This window comes from Oratosquilla oratoria, chromosome 6 (assembly GCF_046742065.1).
Source record: "Oratosquilla oratoria isolate Oo_2021 chromosome 6, ASM4674206v1, whole genome shotgun sequence".
Classification (NCBI taxonomy): Eukaryota; Metazoa; Arthropoda; class Malacostraca; order Stomatopoda; family Squillidae; genus Oratosquilla; species Oratosquilla oratoria.
In genome coordinates this window covers 79,926,883-79,945,187 of record NC_134782.1, presented here as the reverse complement: position 1 = coordinate 79,945,187, position 18,305 = coordinate 79,926,883, and the positions used below count along the sequence as shown (strand labels likewise).

General features: G+C 37.7%; 1 protein-coding gene across 4 annotated transcripts in view; it reads right to left on the bottom strand.

Moving 5' to 3' along the window:
- sel (canopy family protein seele) overlaps nucleotides 1-18,305 on the bottom strand; it is a 130,726-nt gene that overhangs the window by 2,601 nt on the left and 109,820 nt on the right. For 3 of the 4 annotated variants that reach the window (XM_076187401.1, XM_076187402.1, XM_076187400.1), the window contains one exon: nucleotides 1,726-1,818. The exons of the other annotated variant lie outside the window; for it this stretch is intronic. In XM_076187401.1, the coding sequence (XP_076043516.1) occupies nucleotides 1,726-1,818 (93 nt within the window). The remainder of the gene's footprint in view (nucleotides 1-1,725; nucleotides 1,819-18,305) is intronic. 4 annotated transcript variants of the gene reach the window in all.

Sequence of the window (18,305 nt, the reverse complement as noted above, 5' to 3'; positions counted from 1 at the left end):
AAAAAAGTGAAGAAAGGCTAGCAAAAAATAAATATATAAAAAATAGTATTACCAACAAACATCTGAACCACACATCCCCAGTGTAGTCAAGATAACCTTGTTCTGTTCCAAACTTTTCCTATGAATTCCTTCATCCACTCTGTTATTAGACTTCTGCACATCATTCACAGTTATAATACTAATAACTGTTTGATAAAGACAGCAACAGCTTCACTACAGCTTAATCAGAGGATAATACTCCATAATACAAGCCCAACAAAATCACTAATACATAAAGATAAATAAATAGATATACAGGGTGATCAGACGAAGTGTAGACAAATTTTGATTGTAAAAAATATATGTTCACGAAATGAAATTTAAAATCTTTTTGTGTAGGAGTATAGCTTTATGTGTTTATTAAACAATTGTCTATCTTTGCAGATTGAAATATAGATTTTAGTCTATCATGAGCACGATAAATGCAACTATTCAAGAATTGTCTCAAGCAGGAAAGTCCCCCAGTGAAATCTGTAGAATATTGAAAGCTCGTGTAAGCAGAGCTGGTGTTTATAAGGCTTTAAAACGCTTGAAGGAGACAGGTTCGACCCTTCCGAAGGTACGAAGCACTCCCAGTCGTACAGTAAGAACGCAAAAGCTCATCAAAACCACCAGAGAAAAAATCAGACGAAATCCAAAGAGAAGCATAAGAATGTTGGCTTCAGAGGCTGGAGTAAGTTATGGGACAATGCAAAATGTGCTGAAAAAGGATCTGTGTCTCAAGCCATACAAGAAAACTAAAGTTCAGTTACTCTCACAAGCGACAAAGACCAAAAGATTAGCCAGAGGGAAGCTTCTTTTGGAGAAGCTTGAAAACGGCACGCAACCACCAGTCCTGTGGACAGATGAGAAGTTATTCACTGTCCAGGCTGTGCACAATCACCAAAATGATAGGATTTATGCAGTGCATAAAGGAGACATCCCACTAAATGAATTGCTGATGTTTAGGAGGCAGAAACCAGCTTCTGTGATGGTTTGGGGTGGAGTGACTTCAACTGGCCAGAAAACCCCCCTCATCTTCATTGATGAGGGCGTAAAAGTTAACCAACACGTTTATCTCAAGATGCTGAAGGAGAAATTGGTTCCCTGGATTGATGCCACTTTCGGAGAAGATGGAATAACCCTACAACAGGATGGAGCCACATCGCACACAGCCAATATTGTTCAGAAATGGTGTAAGGAGAATATGGCAGGGTTTTGGCCTAAGGAATTGTGGCCTCCTTCCTCTCCTGATTTGAACCCAATGGATTTTTCAATATGGAGTATCTTGGAAAGGGAAGCTTGTTGTTCAAATCATGCAAATATCGAAACTCTGAAGGTCAAACTGCGCTCTTGTTGGGACAAAATATCGCCAGAAACCATACGTGCTGCCTGCAGTGATGTACATAACAGATTGAGGCGCTTAGTGAGGGCTAAAGGGGGATACATTGAAAATTGATTACATATCTTGCTTCCTTATACTTTATTCTTCATCTTTCTTGAAATGTTTCATTTTTTGTTGTAAAAACTGTATTGTTCTTTAAATAGATGTGTGTCTACACTTGGTTTGATCACCCTGTATATAGAAATAAAAATAAATAAAAGTCAACTTGCATTTTAAATTAAGTTTTACAAATGCATCAATAGACACTGCCTTCATGTTTTACTCAAACAAAACTCGATAAAAAAAATTATATATCAACTTACCTCTGAGCCAGCATATTTCTTTGATGCTGGTTTCTGGTTACCTTTGGAATCGATTCTGAAAGATCCACTCTCTACTTTCCTGTTTGAATCAACCTGTTTCAAGAAATACATATACTAATACCAAGTCCACTTGTACAAATATGAGTAATTATAAATCTATTATCATATTCCTTAAATACAGTACAGTATTATAAACATCAATCAATCTACTACCCCAGGTCTACCTTACAGGAGACCCATGGCTCCTAGGTGACTGGTAATGGACATCAGATTGGCCCAGAAGTTATTCAAAAAAGATTTTTCTATTGTTTAGGGTGGATGAGAGTGGTACTAAAATGTCTTCTACAAGGCCTCCTTGGCCAGTTGGAGCCTGTGGTCAGGTCCATTCTGTGCTGGTTTTAATTACTGTGGGATTGATGGCCTAAATGAAGTCATGCCAAAGACTTCTTACTTATCTTGGGAATGATTTCTCATTTGGGTTGATACCTATGGGAGTCTGGTGGATTATGGGATTTGGGGGTCTGGTTAGGAGTGGTTATTTTATGATCAGAGTATATGTTTTTGTTATTTGTGTTGTGAGGTATGGGGGCAGGTTGTTGTAGATGTTTTAGCAACAAGTTACTCTTTTCTTTTATTGTCTATAATGGTTTGTACTTGTGTGACAGTGTGAGGGATAATAGGGTTGGAGGGTTCTTACAGAGAACTAAGTGCCCATCATTTGCATGTGCTCTTTTATGTACAGCTGCACAGAAAACTATCGTTAGTAAATCACGCTAATCATTTTGACAGAAAACAACGAAACTATTTGAGACAAGTCGAAGTCTCCATCGGAAATAAGATTATCATGTCATAGTGAATCCATATGAACTCCGGAACTAGTATTCGATTCATATTCATTCAGAAGGAATTCGAACAATTCGAACCCCAGAAATACCAACCCTTCGGTATCATAAGGTTATGTTCATTAGCGAATGTTTCGACACCCCTACTAACGATAGTTTTCTGTGTAGCTGTACAGTTACAAAATATGACAAAGGAGAGAACATTAAGATTTGTGAAAAGAATAGGCACACATGGGATTATAAGAAAAAACAGGCCAACCTGAGCTGATAATGGCAATCATGCTTTGAGAATGGATTAAAGTAAACATCACTGGAGGATGCATAAATCAGTTCTGTTGGGAGAACAAGTTTTTGACCTAGGAAACGCTGGCTGGATGCAGTGAATAAACCACATGAGCATGTGGAGAGTATGTTGAGAAAGTGAGGGTGTGCAGTTAAGATTACATAGATTAAGGTGAAGACTTGTACTATCACAATTGGCATCTGGGATAAACTGGCAGTCACTGCTGCAGTAATGCTGAGAAAGTAATGATGTGTAATCTTTGCTTGGTTTAAAAGAAGCATGAAAATGATGAGGCCTTTCCTGTCTCATGCTCAGCCACCTTGCTATACATGAAATAGTTAATTAGATGAGGGGGAAGGGGTCCCTTTCCCACTAACCTACACATGATTATTGTGAAAATTAAGATGCATACATACTGGGTGGCAATACTCATATTATTCTGTCTATTATTCTGGTGTCTGTATAATATTAGTATGATTATGCTGCACAAGAGACTTGTATGTCATGACTATATTGTACTCCAGTTTTAAAGATGTAAATTATTTTGATAATTTATCTCTATCTACTGCAGCTCTCAAATATTTTAATAATATACTTCCTCAGAGTTGATACAATAAGCCATTTGTACACAAAACATGGCATACTACTCTAAAACTTTCCCTCAATCTAAATTGATTTTATTTATAAGATTTATGGCCTTCAGCCAAGTGCCGGAGCCATAGGGCCATTCAGCACAAATTCAAGGATGTCTTCCCATCGACCACCACTGTATTAACCTATGCACACACATAGGTGTATATATTTTTTAGAGCCGATTACTCAAAAAATGGAAGAAAACAGCCGTAAATTAAAGAAAAATGAACAGACAAAAAGATGCCTGGATGTAGGTAGGGTGGAATCGCCACTGGGGGGTAATTCCCAAAATGAAACCTTGAAATCATACCAAAGGTTCGAGAGCCATGCATTTTCCAGATTTACAAGAGAAGATGGAATTTTGGGTAGAGGGATAGAAATGGATAGGGAGCTTAGGTACAAAAATATTGTGAGAAACAGGGAGATCAATGATTTATTAGATGAAATAATTGAACTGAAAGGTGAGCACAGGGCGACGTATAGAGAAATAGTTCAACTAAGAAAAGCAAATGAAAAGACCAATAGGGAGCTTGATAAGCTGAAAAAGAAACTGAATATGATCAAGGGAGAGAATGAAAGAATGAAAAATGAGGATATAAATAAAAACAAAGCCTTGAAAAAAGAAATGGAGCAAATACAGCCAGTGACCATTAAAATGGAAGAGACGATCAAAGAAACTGATCTCCAAGAGATAAAGAAACAATGGAAAGTGGAACAAGAAAATAAAAGATTATCTTTCAAAGAAATAGTAGAGCAACAAGTGTATGAAAATGCCAAAGAAATGGTAATTAAATTGAGGAAAAAGGAAATTTGGTCAGGGACACAGTGGATAAAAAAGTGCATTACAGTTTATGGTATTAAAGAGAAACAAGATGTACCTAGATATCAGAGAAAAATATGAGAAAGATTGCTAAAGTAATTCTAAAAGAGATTCAACAGGAGGGACAGGATATGGGTAAAGAAATTGAGGAATTGTATAGAATAGGAAAATACTCAAAAGAAAAATACTATAGGCTAATAAAACAAACTCAGGTCTCAATTGATAGCAGAAAAAGTACTATCTAAAGCAACAAAACTAGCACATAGTGAACATCTAAAAAATGTATGGATAAAAATGAAATGAAAGATGAAGAAAAAGAGAAAGAAAAGGAACTTAGAAATGAAATGAAAGAAAAGAAGAGAGAATTTTTTTTTTTTTTTTTTTTAGAAAGAAAGAGAAAGTGCTGGACCTGTGGCTGAGAAAATGGTTTATCAAAAAAAGATACGAAAGGCAGAACAAGACATGAAAGGACAAAATTAAAAATAGCTTATACCAACATAGATGGAATGATTTCAGGACTGAACGAATTAAATGACTATATGGCATTAAAAAAAAAAAAGACGTAATGGGAATTGTGGAAACAAAATTAAAAAGTCCTCTACCACCAACTTGGGGATAAGGTCTACACAACCATTGGATGAAAAATTGAAAGGAAAAACAGGGTGGAGTAATAGTTTTGACTAAGAAAGGCTTAAATGTGACCAAGATAACAGAAGGAAAAAACAATATGGAATTGATAAAAAAATTGAAAACAGTGACATGAAAAGTAGAAAATTTATAATGTATCTACTCCCCAAAACACAGTCTTGGATAGTGAGTAATCATTCCAAACTGTTGGAAGACACAAAGAACTGATTTACTGAAATGAGGAAATATAGTAATTATGGGTGATTTTAACTCAAAAGAAATATGCTGGGAAGAAATGACAGTGAAGGGTGGAGAAGACCTCTGGGGAAATGTATTACTGGATATGACCATTGAATACACAATGACTCAGTGGATAAAGGAAAATACCAGATACAGAAACAATGAAGAACCATCAAGACTAGATTTAATACTATGTCAGAGCCTGAAATTGTGGACAGAATTGATTACAAAACTCCAATAGGGAAGAGTGATCATGTACTAGTAAAATTCAAACTAAAAGAGCAAATGGATTTGAAAAATGAGAAACATAGAAAAGTAAGACTAAGGTACAACAAAATGGATTTTAAGAAACTCAGAATATTCTTTCAAAATGCAAACTGGGATAACTACCTAAATGAAGAAATGAAGATGGAAGAGAAATGGAATATACTAAAAGAAATTTACAATGAGGGAATAAACAAATATGTACCAAAACAAAGCAAGAAAAGGTACACATAAAATTCTGGTACAACAAAAAATATTATGAGGCTAAAGATAGAAGAGACAAAGCTTGGAAAAGATGGAAAAAAGATTAAAAAAGTGGCATACATCAAACTAAGAAATGATTATGTAAAAATACGCAGATATGAAAAGAGAAACTATGAAAGAGACATAATAGAAAAATGCAAGGAACAACCTAAACTATTTTACAAATATGTGAATGGTAAACTAAAAACAAACAAGAAATAGTAAGTCTGTGCCAAGGGAATTACGAATATAAAGAAGTAGAAATGGCTGAAATTATGAACTATGGTAATTGTGATTCAACAAATACAAGAATGTTCGAGAACTTTCTTGATTGCGTTCTCAGACAATTGGTCTGAATTGATGTAGAATTTAAAGGCTTCTTATGAGAAGACATAAGAAGGTCCCTTGCCGTCAGGTTTCAAGATAGGAGTGTCAGGTTCCAGAGCTCTGGGTCTTCTTGAGTAGACTGACGAAAAATAGCCGTATACAGCGGGACTCTTATGTGTTCGAAAACTCAAAGCCACGGGTTAACTTTAACCTTAAGCAAATTCTCAAAGTTCCCAATTTTAAACCAAAATTACCTTAAAGATTCAATAAATATAAGGGAGGGGAGTTTAATCATATTTTATTCAAAGTTACGATAGGTGTGGTTCGAAGATTCGGAAAAGGTTCCTGAATCGAAAGAAATTACCGTAATGCTTTGAGGGAAATCACTGAACCAAGGTTATACATTACGATACCCAAACAACAATTACCACAACCTCCCCGACAACAAAAAGAAAGTGTTTAATGAATATAACACTTTCGAGGAAAATTTACAACAACTTCTTAAGTGCTGGAGACCTTACTTGGTCTCTAGAGGCTAGCGCAGTCTTACGAGTTGGTCTGAAAGAGGTAGGTTCTGTAGTGATACAATCATTTTCCAAAGAAATAACCTCCTCCAAGTTAGAGGCCTCTTCAAAAGGCTCTGACTTGCTAGCCTGCAAAATAGAATCCCCAGGGGATTCATTCTCATGACAGGAATGTAACTCAGCATGGAGTTCTAGAGGGATTAAAAGTCTAACATTGACTTTGATAGAGTTTCTATCAGGCTTAATGACAGAGACAGTACGTATCACATGGTCTTGGTCAGGGAAGATCTCAATAACCCGAACTAAGAGCCAGAAGGGTCTGGTCTTAAAAGGGAGTTTCAAAAAGGCAATGTCATCCTTCTCCCAGCTTCTAGAACTGTGGTAGGTAGCTTCACTTTCCCTTAAGCTGACCATGTACTCTGTCAGCCATCGTTTCTTAAACTCTTCATAAAAATAATCCCTACAATCCATGACTAAGTTAAGAAGAGAAGGATAGTCTTCTCCTGATTCCCATTCAGGGACTTGTTCCAAGTCTCCAAACATCAAGGAAGGAATGGTCCTTCCAATAAGGAAACGATTTGGGGTAATGACATGTACCTCATTTTCACAGTAACGATATGTAAGAGGTATTGTTTAAAAAAATTTGAACATCAGACAAAGGAGTAGTAATCTCAGCCAGGGAAGGAACAGACCTACCCAATACCTTATAGAGACATTGTTTCACTGTCTGAATTAACCTTTCCCAAGTGACACCATACCATGCAGACTAAACAGGGATGGTTCTATGCTGAACATGGGAAGTTTTAAACTTCTCTTCAAATTCAGAAGAAGACAAAAGTTGTTCAATAACACTTCCCGCTTGTACAAAAGATTTAGCATCATCAGAATAAACAGCAGAAGGAATTCCATATCTGTTAGCAAACCTAACGAAAGCCAAAATGAACTCAGGTGTGGACATAGTATCCACAACTTCCAAATGAACTGCTCTAGTATTGAAACAAGTAAATATTAATATATATATGCCTTTACCTTCTCTCCATTTCTGTCTCTAACTCATAAATGCCCCATGTAATCCACACCTGTACGGGCAAAGGGCACACTTAGATTCACTCTAGAGGCAGGTAAAGAGGAAGGTGAAGGATAATTAACTGCACGGGAATTGTATTTCCTACAAACTATACAATCCTTCAAAGTGCTTAAAACAGCTTGTCTGGCCTTAAGGATCCAGAATCCATGCATGCGAAGGAAATTAAGTGCGACTTGTAGTCCCATGTGCATAACTTGGCAATGTGCAAAGAATATGATAAGTTTTGTCAAGTGATGAGATTTTGAAAAAAGGGGGGGATTCTCATATTTGAGCTCAATGTTCTTGTCAATTCTGCCCTTGGACCTTATCAAACCATTGTTGTCCAAGAACAAGTTCATTTGACTTACTAAAGGAGGTATGTCATTGATATTGGAGTTTTGAAGATAAGTCAATTCAACAGGGAAGGAATCCCTTTGCATTATTCCCATCAAATAATTACAAGCTGCCTTAACTGGGTCAACATTAGACTTCTTAAACAAAAATACAGCCTTAAAAATCAAAGAGGTGTGATGCAAAAGTTTGCTGTAAGAAGAAAACCTTTTAACATCAATTAGAGGAGGAGCATCAACTTGGACAACAGCCGCATTGACAATGTCTCCCTTGATGCTGGAGGGAATACATCCCAAGTGACCCTTGGGCCAAGCAAGAGGTAGCAATAACAACCATTCTGGTCCATAAACCCACCAATTGAATTTTTCCTTGAACACCTTAGCACTGCAAGGTTTAGTTTGGAAATCAGCCATACTGTACTATGTTCAGAAGGAACATAAAGGAAATTGGAGTATGGTTGTCCTTGAAAATTTCGAAAAGATTGGAAATTTCCTTTAGTCTATTAATGACAAATATATTCTTCCTTGGAGCCTTGTTGGTCAGGATCCAAGAAAGGGCAACTTGACTATCAACAAGGAGCACTACAGATTCAACCAGTGGGGCAGACACCAGTCCTTCCTCAAAAATAGTTTTGAGGCATCTTATTGATAGTAAAGCTGCCATAAGTTCCAAAGAAGGTAACATTCTTTGTTTAATAGGAGCCACCTTGACCTTGGCAAATAGAAGAGAGCCATAAGACTCCCTTAACTCTCTTCTTTTTTGCCCTACATAGATGGCACATCCATAGGCTTCCTTAGAAGCATCAGCAAAAACAAATAATTTAATGGGAGATTTGGAGCAGAAAGTTTTCCTTTTAAAGGATAAGTCATTAACCTCCCTAAAGTTTTCACATAACTTTTTCCATCTTGCAAGCAACTCACTATCCAATTTCCAATCCCAATCCACCATTTCTAGGCACATCTCTCTAATGAGAATTTTTCCTTGTAACAACACAGGGGAAAAAAGACATAATGGATCAAATACAGAAGCCAAAGAAGACAAACTTGCCTTTTGGTCGAGGTATAATTCTTGTTATAAATATATTCCAACACCTTTACCTCTTCCTTATGGCAAATGACTTCTTGTTCAAGAGCTTTAAGAACAGAAGTCTTATTGCAAGTCCACTCCGAGAGGTAAACCTCCATTAAGCATGATCTCATTAATTCTCTCGACCAAGGCAGGGAGGGAACTAAATTCATTAGTGTAGACCAGATCGTCTACATAGAACTTATCTTTAATTAAAGAGGCAGTTAGTTTGTCTGGTTGCATAAAATGATGATGTTGGATAATGAAGTTCAATATGAAGGGAGAGCAGATGAAACCAAAAATGATAGTATTATATCTGTAAGGAATATACTGGCTGTTAATTCTCCTATAGAAACAGAACCTATTACAATCACCCTAATCCTTCAAACGGATCTGTAAGAAGGCTTTCATAACATCAGCCAAAATGACACAATTGTTGGTTCTGAAGTACAACAAAAGAGAGAGGAGGTTATTCATCAAATCAACTCCCAGAAAAGCAGCTTCATTTAAGGAAGGAGTTTTTCCTATTTTGAGAGAACAATTGAAAACAGGTCTTATTTTAGAGGTGGCAAGATCATCATTCTTGAGCACATGTCTATGTGGTATAAAAATTTGGCCAGGGACTCTTTTAGTAACTGGTTCAATAATACCCCAGGCCTCTTGCTGGTCAAACACAGCTTCATACTGCTCCCTAAGACCCTTTTGCTCAAGTTTGTCATAGACACTTTGTGCCACTGCCAATGCTTTCTTAAGATTTGCGGGAACGAGGTCCACCAAATCCCTTTTCCACGGGATATTTACATAATAGTGTCCAACTTTGAAGGAAATGGACTGTCTAAATTTATCAACTTCTAAAGCATCAATATCAGGGGTTTGTTCTTCTTTAATGCCAATGGATTCTAAAGAATAAAAATGATCAAAACCATATTCCACATTAGAGTTAACAAAGACTTCCTGCAAAGGATCAAATTGTCAACTTACAGGTTCTAGGCAGAAATTAATTAGTAACTTATCCTTGCCTAACCTTTTGGGAGGAAAGTATTTAGCAGTCCTTTTAGACTGAGTAAAGGAAGTTTCTTTCTCAGGTTTCTTTAGAGAAATTCCATTGGCCTTAAAGAAAGAATTATAAAAAACAAGAGAATCCCCATGATATTCCTCCAAACAATTTAATGAATCTACTCCAAGGTCTGAATCTGGATTTATCCTCAAAGGTTTCTCCTTAGATTTGAAGCTATCAAAATTTTGCACTTCATTAGAGGGCAATTCAGGAACCCCTTTGATCATTCTCTTTAACCTCTTCACTCCGGGGCACATCGCACGTCTGGCAGCATTAGCTGCCCGACGTGTGATGTTGCGTCATAATGATCGCATTATAAAAAATAAAGTGAGTGCTCAATCGTTCATTCTCTTTCACCCATGAATTTTGATAACCATAGAAAATATGATGAAGCCAGTTTAGAGAGAATGGAGGTTACATAGGTACGACTACAATAAATATAATCAAGACGCCGATGTTGTCATCATTGCATACCCACTTGCTCCTCATGACGCCTACGTAGGCGTCACCGTATGGAAATGGTTAAGTAGAAAGGTTTCTCACTTGGAGGGATATATTGTGCCCCAGTCCCATATGGAATGAAACCATCAGCAAGTTTAATAACTTTGCAAGATGGGCTACCATACAAGGGGGCTCTCTCAATAGAAAATTCTTGGAAATTTTGCAAAATGTCATTTCCAATGATGCCTAAAACCTTTAGTTGATCTCCCTTCAACTTGGGAAAACTAGGGGAAACATAAAATTCATGATGGTTCATACTTTGGAGTATAGAGGATAATAGAGGAATTTGTATGGACAAGTTGATCCTTCAATTGCAAAAAACAAACTAAACAGATTCATCCCAGAAGGGATTTTTAAGTTTGCAGTATAATTAAAACCTCTTTTATTCATTCGAGGTAAACCAAATGAAGAAATCAACTTTTCCATAGGAGGACTTAAACAAGGTCCAACTCTGTCCTCTACCAATTCCTTGTTAATGATAGAATAATGGGTAGTTTAGTGTCTAATAAAAAGAGACATTGGGTAGTTCTCTTGCCTCTGCTTACAGGAAGGGAAACCAAAGGAACAACTGAATCAGATAACGAATGGAAATTATACATTTTCCCTTCGGAAATAGGTAACTTATTAGCCATAGGACACATGGCTCCATGGTGCTCGGGTTTGTTACATACAAAACATTTATAAGGCAGACCGGCCTTTAACCTGGGGCATTCCAAAGAACCATGTCCATGATTCAAATATCTGTTACAGAGTCCTAATTGAGCTGCTATAGTTTTCCTGTTTTCAAGGGAAATATAGGAAGAACACTTTGAACTTGTATCATCGGAAGGGGGGCAAAATCTACATCCATTGACAGACTTCTTAATGGGATCTGGATTGACTTTAAAGGAATGACCAACTCCCTTGCTAGAATCAACAGATTTTTTCAAGGAATTTTCCTTGAAAGCAAAGGAGCAGGTAGTATCATCAGATCCCATTTTAAGTCTAACTAAAACAGACTGGTAAACTTCTTTGAGTTGATTAAAATTGGGGTACCAGTAATTAGAATTAATCACCATAGACAATTCAATTAAAAAGAATTTAGGTAATTTATCTAAAATTAATTTACTGATCAAAAGGAGGCCCTTGCTTCCAGCCTTAGTAAAGTCAAGTCCTATCCCCTTAAGGTCTTGTAGTTTGAAATCCACAGACCTAATGTAACCTTCTAGGTCCTTCAACTTTGAGACCTCAGGGGCATTAATAATTGAAATCAACACCTTGTCCATAATTTCTTCTTTATTAAAGAAGAACTCATCAAGAAGAAGGAACGCAGTGTCATAATTTGAATCGTCCACTGATAAATTCTCCACTAAATGAAAGGCCTCCCCTCTGAGATATCCCTTTAAATAAATTTCTGACTATTAGTCAGATTAGGGATGCCAGCAATGGCATTCTGAAAACCCTTTTTGAAATTAAAATAGGCAAAGGGATTGAGTGAATTGTTTTCAAAATGTAGAAGAACAATTGGAGGGATAGGAAGTTTTACAGAATTAACTTCAGTGGACTTGCTAGATTCAGTAACCTTAGAGTCAAGAACTCCCTTTAACTCAAGTCTCCGTTTGTTAAAAGGAAACAATTCTAGAAGAATGGACAGGCGGCAAGCCCTGGATTTATCCATATCCTCATCCTTTTCTTCATCGAGGAGCAAGTCGTAAATGTCCTGGTCTAAATCTTGTATTTTCGAGAGGAAACATTCAATCTGAGACACCATGGTGTCAAGGACAGTAATATAGAGCGAGTCCAATTGTGAATTTTTAAAGCCTTTAAATCCTTAGAGATAAGACCCCTTTTATGGGCTCTTTGTCTTCGGAGCTTTTTCAAGTCCTCAGACTCGGAGAAAGGCTTTTCGTTGTTAGTCATCTTGAAACAGCAACCCAAACAAACTTGTCACCAAATTCACAATTGTACGACTTTCATATGGAAAACGGGCTTAATGATCAACCAATAAGACGGAAATTTCATCAAGTTAATCTAAATACAACAGTTTTTACACAGAAAAGAGCAGACAAAGCAAGGGAAACCACGATTAGTAACAACAGAGGCCACCAAGATCAAAGTAGAATTTGATGAAATTCGAAAGAATATGGATATAATAGTGCCCCCTCATTCACCAGTAAATTTTCCTCAAAGAAAACAAGGGCCTCAATTGAGGAAATTAGCAAAGTCCAAATAAATTCGGTACGAAAAAAAACCCCCATCAGGAAACCGGACCTCGTAACCACCTATTGTAACTTTAAATAATAAAGCACTAGATAGTGGCTTACGACATAAGGGGGAAATAATTTAAAGTTAAAATGAACTGCAAAAAAGAAATTAAATTAAAATACTAAATATTAAATCCTCAAATAAGAGAAAATTTACTCTAAGTTTGAAAGAATTAATCTCGCACACAATTGTCTGAGAAAATTGAACCTATGGTAATTGTGATTCAACAAATACAAGAATGTTCGAGAACTTACTTGGTTGCGTTCTCTGACAATTGGTCTGAATTGATGTAGAATTTAAAGGCTTCTTATGAGAAGACGTAAGGTCCCTTGCTGTCAGGTTTCAAGATAGGAGTGTCAGGTTCCAGAGCTCTGGGTCTTCTTGAGTAGACTGACGAAAAGTAGCCGTATATGGCAGGGCTCTTACATGTTTGAAAACTCAAAGCCACGGGTTGACTTTAACCTTAAGGAAATTCTCAAAGTTCCTGATTTTAAACCAAAATTACCTTAAAGATTCAATAAATATAAGGGAGGGGAGTTTAATCATATTTTATTCAAAGTTACGATAGGAAAAGGAGAAGGAGTACGAAAAGAAGCTGAAGGAGGAGTGGGAGGGAGTAAAGGATAGAGCAGAGATGGGTGTGGAGGAGGAATGGGGATGGTTCAAGGAGGGAGTCTTAAAGTGTGCAAGGATGGTGTGTGGAACAAGAAGGACAGGGGGAAATAGAAGAAAGGGTAGTGAATGGTGGGATGAGGAAACAAAGAAGGTTGTAGAAGAGAAGAAGCGAGCATTCACAGATTGGTTACAAAAGAGGACAGGGGAGTCATATGAGACGTACAAAGAAAAGAAAAGAGAAGTAAAGCAAAAGGTAAAGGAGGCAAAGAGGAGAGCAGATGTGAAATGGGGTAGGAGTATGACAGAAAATTTTGAAAGTAATAAAAAGATGTTTTGGAAAGAAATTAAGAGAGGAAGAGGAGGCGAATCAAGTAGGGAAGAAAAGGTAAAAGGTACAGATGGAGAGTTGATAATGGAAGAGATGGCAGTGAGGGGAAGATGGGCAGAATATTTTAGGGAGTTGCTGAATGTGAAGGAGGATAGGGAAGGAAAGATAGCTGCAGTGGGAAATACGAAGAAAATGAGAGTGATGAGTGAGGAGAATGGAGGAGAAATAAGGAAGGATGAGGTGAAGGCAGTGGTAAAGATGATGAAAGCAGGTAAGGCACCTGGTCTGGATGGATGTCATGCAGAATGTCTGAAAAAGGGAGGTTCAGTGATGGTGGAGTGGTTGGTGAGATTATTTAATGTTTGCTGGAGAGAGGGTAGAGTACCGGAGGACTGGAGTAGTGCCTGTATAGTTCCTCTTTACAAGGGAAAAGGGGACAAGTGTGAATGTAGTAATTTCAGAGGGATTAGCCTGTTGAGTGTAGTAGGGAAGGCTTATGGGAGAATTCTTAATTGAATTAGGAGTAATTGGTGAGGAACAGTGTGGATTTAGGACGGGTAGAGGTTGTGTAGATCAGATCTTTGTGGCAAGACAGATATGTGAGAAAGCTATAGGAAAGGGGAAGGATGTTTTTTGGGCTTTTATGGATCTGGAAAAGGCTTATGATAGGGTAGACAGAAAGGCACTGTGGGAGGTTATGCAGATTTATGGGATAGGAGGAAAGCTTTTGGGAGCTGTCAAGAGTTTTTTTGTGAGTAGTAGAGCATGTGTTAGGATTGGAAATGGAGAGAGTGAGTGGTTTGAAGTAAAGGTGGGACTTCGTCAAGGATGCGTTATGTCGCCCTGGCTGTTCAACTTACTACATGGATGGGGTGGTGCGAGAGGTGAATGCTAGGGTAGTGAGTCAGGGATTGGAGATGGTTAGTGTGGAGAAAAGTGGGAGGTGAGCCAGCTGTTGTTTGCGGACGACACTGCGCTTGTGGCAGGGTCAGAGGAGGGATTGAGGAAGCTGGTGGCAGAGTTTGGGAGAGTATGTGATAGAAGAAAGCTAAAGATAAATGTGGGTAAAAGTAAGGTGATGAGATGTACAAGGGGTGAAAGTGGCAGTAGACTGGAAGTGAACATTAAGGGAGAGCGACTGGAGGAAGTGGATAGTTTTAGATACTTGGGTGCAAGTGTAGCAGGAAAAGGTGGAGTGAAGGTGGAGGTAGAATGTAGATTGAGAGAAGCGAGTAAATGCCTTGGTGGTTTAAAGAGTGTAATGAGAAATAGACATTTGGGAATGGATGCGAAGAGGAGACTGTATGAAGGAGTGATTGTGCCAACAGCACTGTATGGGGCAGAAACGTGGAACATAAGAGAAGAGAGAAGGAGTTTGAATGTGTTTGAGATGAGGTGTCTGAGAAGTATGGTGGGGGTTACTAGGCTAGATAGAGTGAGAAATGAGGAGGTGAGGAGGAGAACAGGGGTGAAAAAGGATTTGGGAGAGAGGGTTGATGAAAGAATATTAGGATGGTTTGGACACATGGAAAGAATGAGTGAAGAAAGACTAGTAAAAGAGGTATGGAAGGCAGATGTGGAGGGAGTGAACATGAGGGGACGTCCTAGGATGAGGTGGATGGATGGGGTGAAGGGGGCGTTGGGGAAGAGGGGAATGTCTGTTGAGGAAGGAAGGGAGAGGACGGAAGACAGAGGTGAGTGGAGAATGGTTGTATATGGATGATGTTGTGATTGCATGAGGAGGAATGGGCGGGGGGGTGGGGGGTGGGGGGTGGGGTAGTACGTGTGAGTAAATTTTGACGCAGCCCGAAGGGATTTCTCCCCGTCCTCTCCTTATATGCAAAGGGGGACGGAGAGGGGGGGTCGCCGATTAAATGAAGCGGCCTTGCTGTGGATGTACTGTGTCTTGCGACACTGCTTCTGACCCAGGGCGGTGGGCAGGGTGCAGGGATGACCCGTCATCCAGGAGGTGCTCAGATGAGAGGAAGGGTGGGAGGGGTGTGGAGTGTATTTAGGGATGAAATGGGTGGGAGTGTTTTTATGCCTTTCCCTTTTTGGCTACCTCCCTTGGAAGGGGGAAAAAGCCTTGGTATATGTATGTATGTATGTACGATAGGTGTGGTTCGAAGATTTGGAAAAGGTTCCTGAATTGAAAGAAATTACCGTAATGCTTTGAGGGATATCACCGAACCAAGGTAAACATTATGATACCCAAACAACAATTACCACAGAACATTTCAAATCAGTATTTACAATTGAAAGTTCACAAAACTGTGGGGAAATAGAGAGAAAAAGACACTCCCCCAATGAAGAAGAAAACTGACACAGAAGGAAATCAGAGACCAAATAAAAAACCTTGATGTCAGAAAATCTCAGTCTGGATGGAACTGCAAATTGGATATTAAAAGAATGCAGAGATGAGTTGACAGACAAAATATAGAAGATAAATACTCACTCAAAGAAGGAAAGGTACCACAGGTCTGGTAAAAATGCAAATATTGTACCAATATATAAAGGAGGGAACAAAGAAAATCCAACCAACTACAGACTGGTCTCCTTTACAAGAGCAATAGCAGAAATATATGAAAAAGTTGTCAAAAGTAGACGAGTTAAACATCTGGAAAAAAAAATAATAATAATACTGAATCCAAATCAATTTGGATTTAGACAAGGAAGATCATGTACAACAAACTTGATCTGCTTCTACTCAACTAATAGAAATAATACAAGAAAGGGATGGATGGGCAGACTGCGTTTTCTAGATTTGCTAAAAGCATTTGATAAAGTACCACACAAAATACTAATAAGAAAAATAGAATCAATAGGTGGTATCAAAGGAAAATTATTGGAATGGATGGAAGACTTCTTGAATGGGAAAAAAATGAGGATAGTAATTAGAGACAAATACTCGACCTGGGAAGAAATGATAAGTGGTGTCCCGCAAGGTTCGGTATTGGCTCCAATCAGGTTTGCCATAATATAAATGACATGGATGAAGGCATAGAATGTTATATGAACTTCTTCACAGATGATGCAAAAATACTAAAGAAGGTAAGTACAGAGGAAGATTGTGAATCACTACAGACAGACCTAGATAAAATCTGGAAATGGAGTCAAAAGTGGGAAGTGAATTTTAACATAAAGAAGTGTAGTATAATGGAGTTTGGAAAAAAGTAAAAATAGAAAATAGAGAAATTATAAAATTGGTGAAGAACAAGTAAAAAAAAAGTGAGCTCGGAAAGGGACCTAGGAGTAATAATCAGCAGACATGTCACTGGAAAAACATATCAATAAAATAGTCAGACAAACATTCAACCTACTAAGGTCGATGAAAGTGATATTTGACTATTTGGATGAGGAAATGATCAAGAAAATATTAGTTACACTGATAAGACCAAAATTGGAGTATGATGCAACACTATGGACACCCAGTACTAAAAAGAATATAAAGAAATTAGAATACAAAGAGCAATGACAAAGATGGCACCAACACTCCAAATTGATATATGAACAAATACTATCCAAATTGGAACTACCAACTCTGGAACAAAGAAGAGAAAGAGGAGATCTACTATCTATAGAATCATGAAAGCAAAGGAAATCCTAGATAGAGATACTTTAAAGTACGACAACAGAAAAACAAGAGGAAACAAAAAAACTCAAAAAGGATAATCATAGAAGAGATCTGAAAAAGAATAGCTTCCCACACAGAGTGGTGGATAAGTGTGCAAACACTATTCAAGAATTTAAGAACAAACTTGATGCTGAAAGATACAAAGACGGGGCACTACGAGCATAGCTCCCTTCCCGTATAATACAACTAGGTAAATACATAAACCACATATGCATATATACATGCACATACATAAACATATATATGTTTATCTATAATCCATGTACAAACACCCATGTACACTGGTAAGTGGAACATGTTTAATCCCAAATCCATTCCAATCCCTTGATTAATGCAAGACTACAAATAAAGATCAAAATTAGTGCAGTCAAAATTAAATACTATACAATAGATTTACTTCTTTTAAGAAGTAGTCCTACATTGGTTTTCATAGAAGGGACATTCTAATAAAATATATTTTACTGACTGGTCAACATGACAGGTAGAGCACTGAGGAACTTGCGTCTCTCCCCCACTTGTCATCAGATACTTATTGGTTGCATAAGTATGGCCGATTTGCAACCTGTCCATTGGGTAGTGGAGCCATGGTTGAACAGAAGGTCTTATATTCTTTAATTTAAGATTACTTGTCAAATTAGACCAGTGGTCTTGCCACTGGTCTCTGCAATAAGATCTAACAATATTTTTAAAATCTGGAATGGGGATTCCCATGCTGGAACAGCGGTTAAGCCTAGTTGCGGCCTTGGCTGCTATATCAGCTTGTTCATTACCAGCGATTCAAACATGGGACAGAACCCAACAAAATTTTACATTTATTCCTTTTCTACTGATTAATAGTAAAGTCCAATCTTTAATTTCTTGGATCAGATAATAAAATGGAAACAACTTCCCTAAAGATAAGAAGACTCATCAAGTC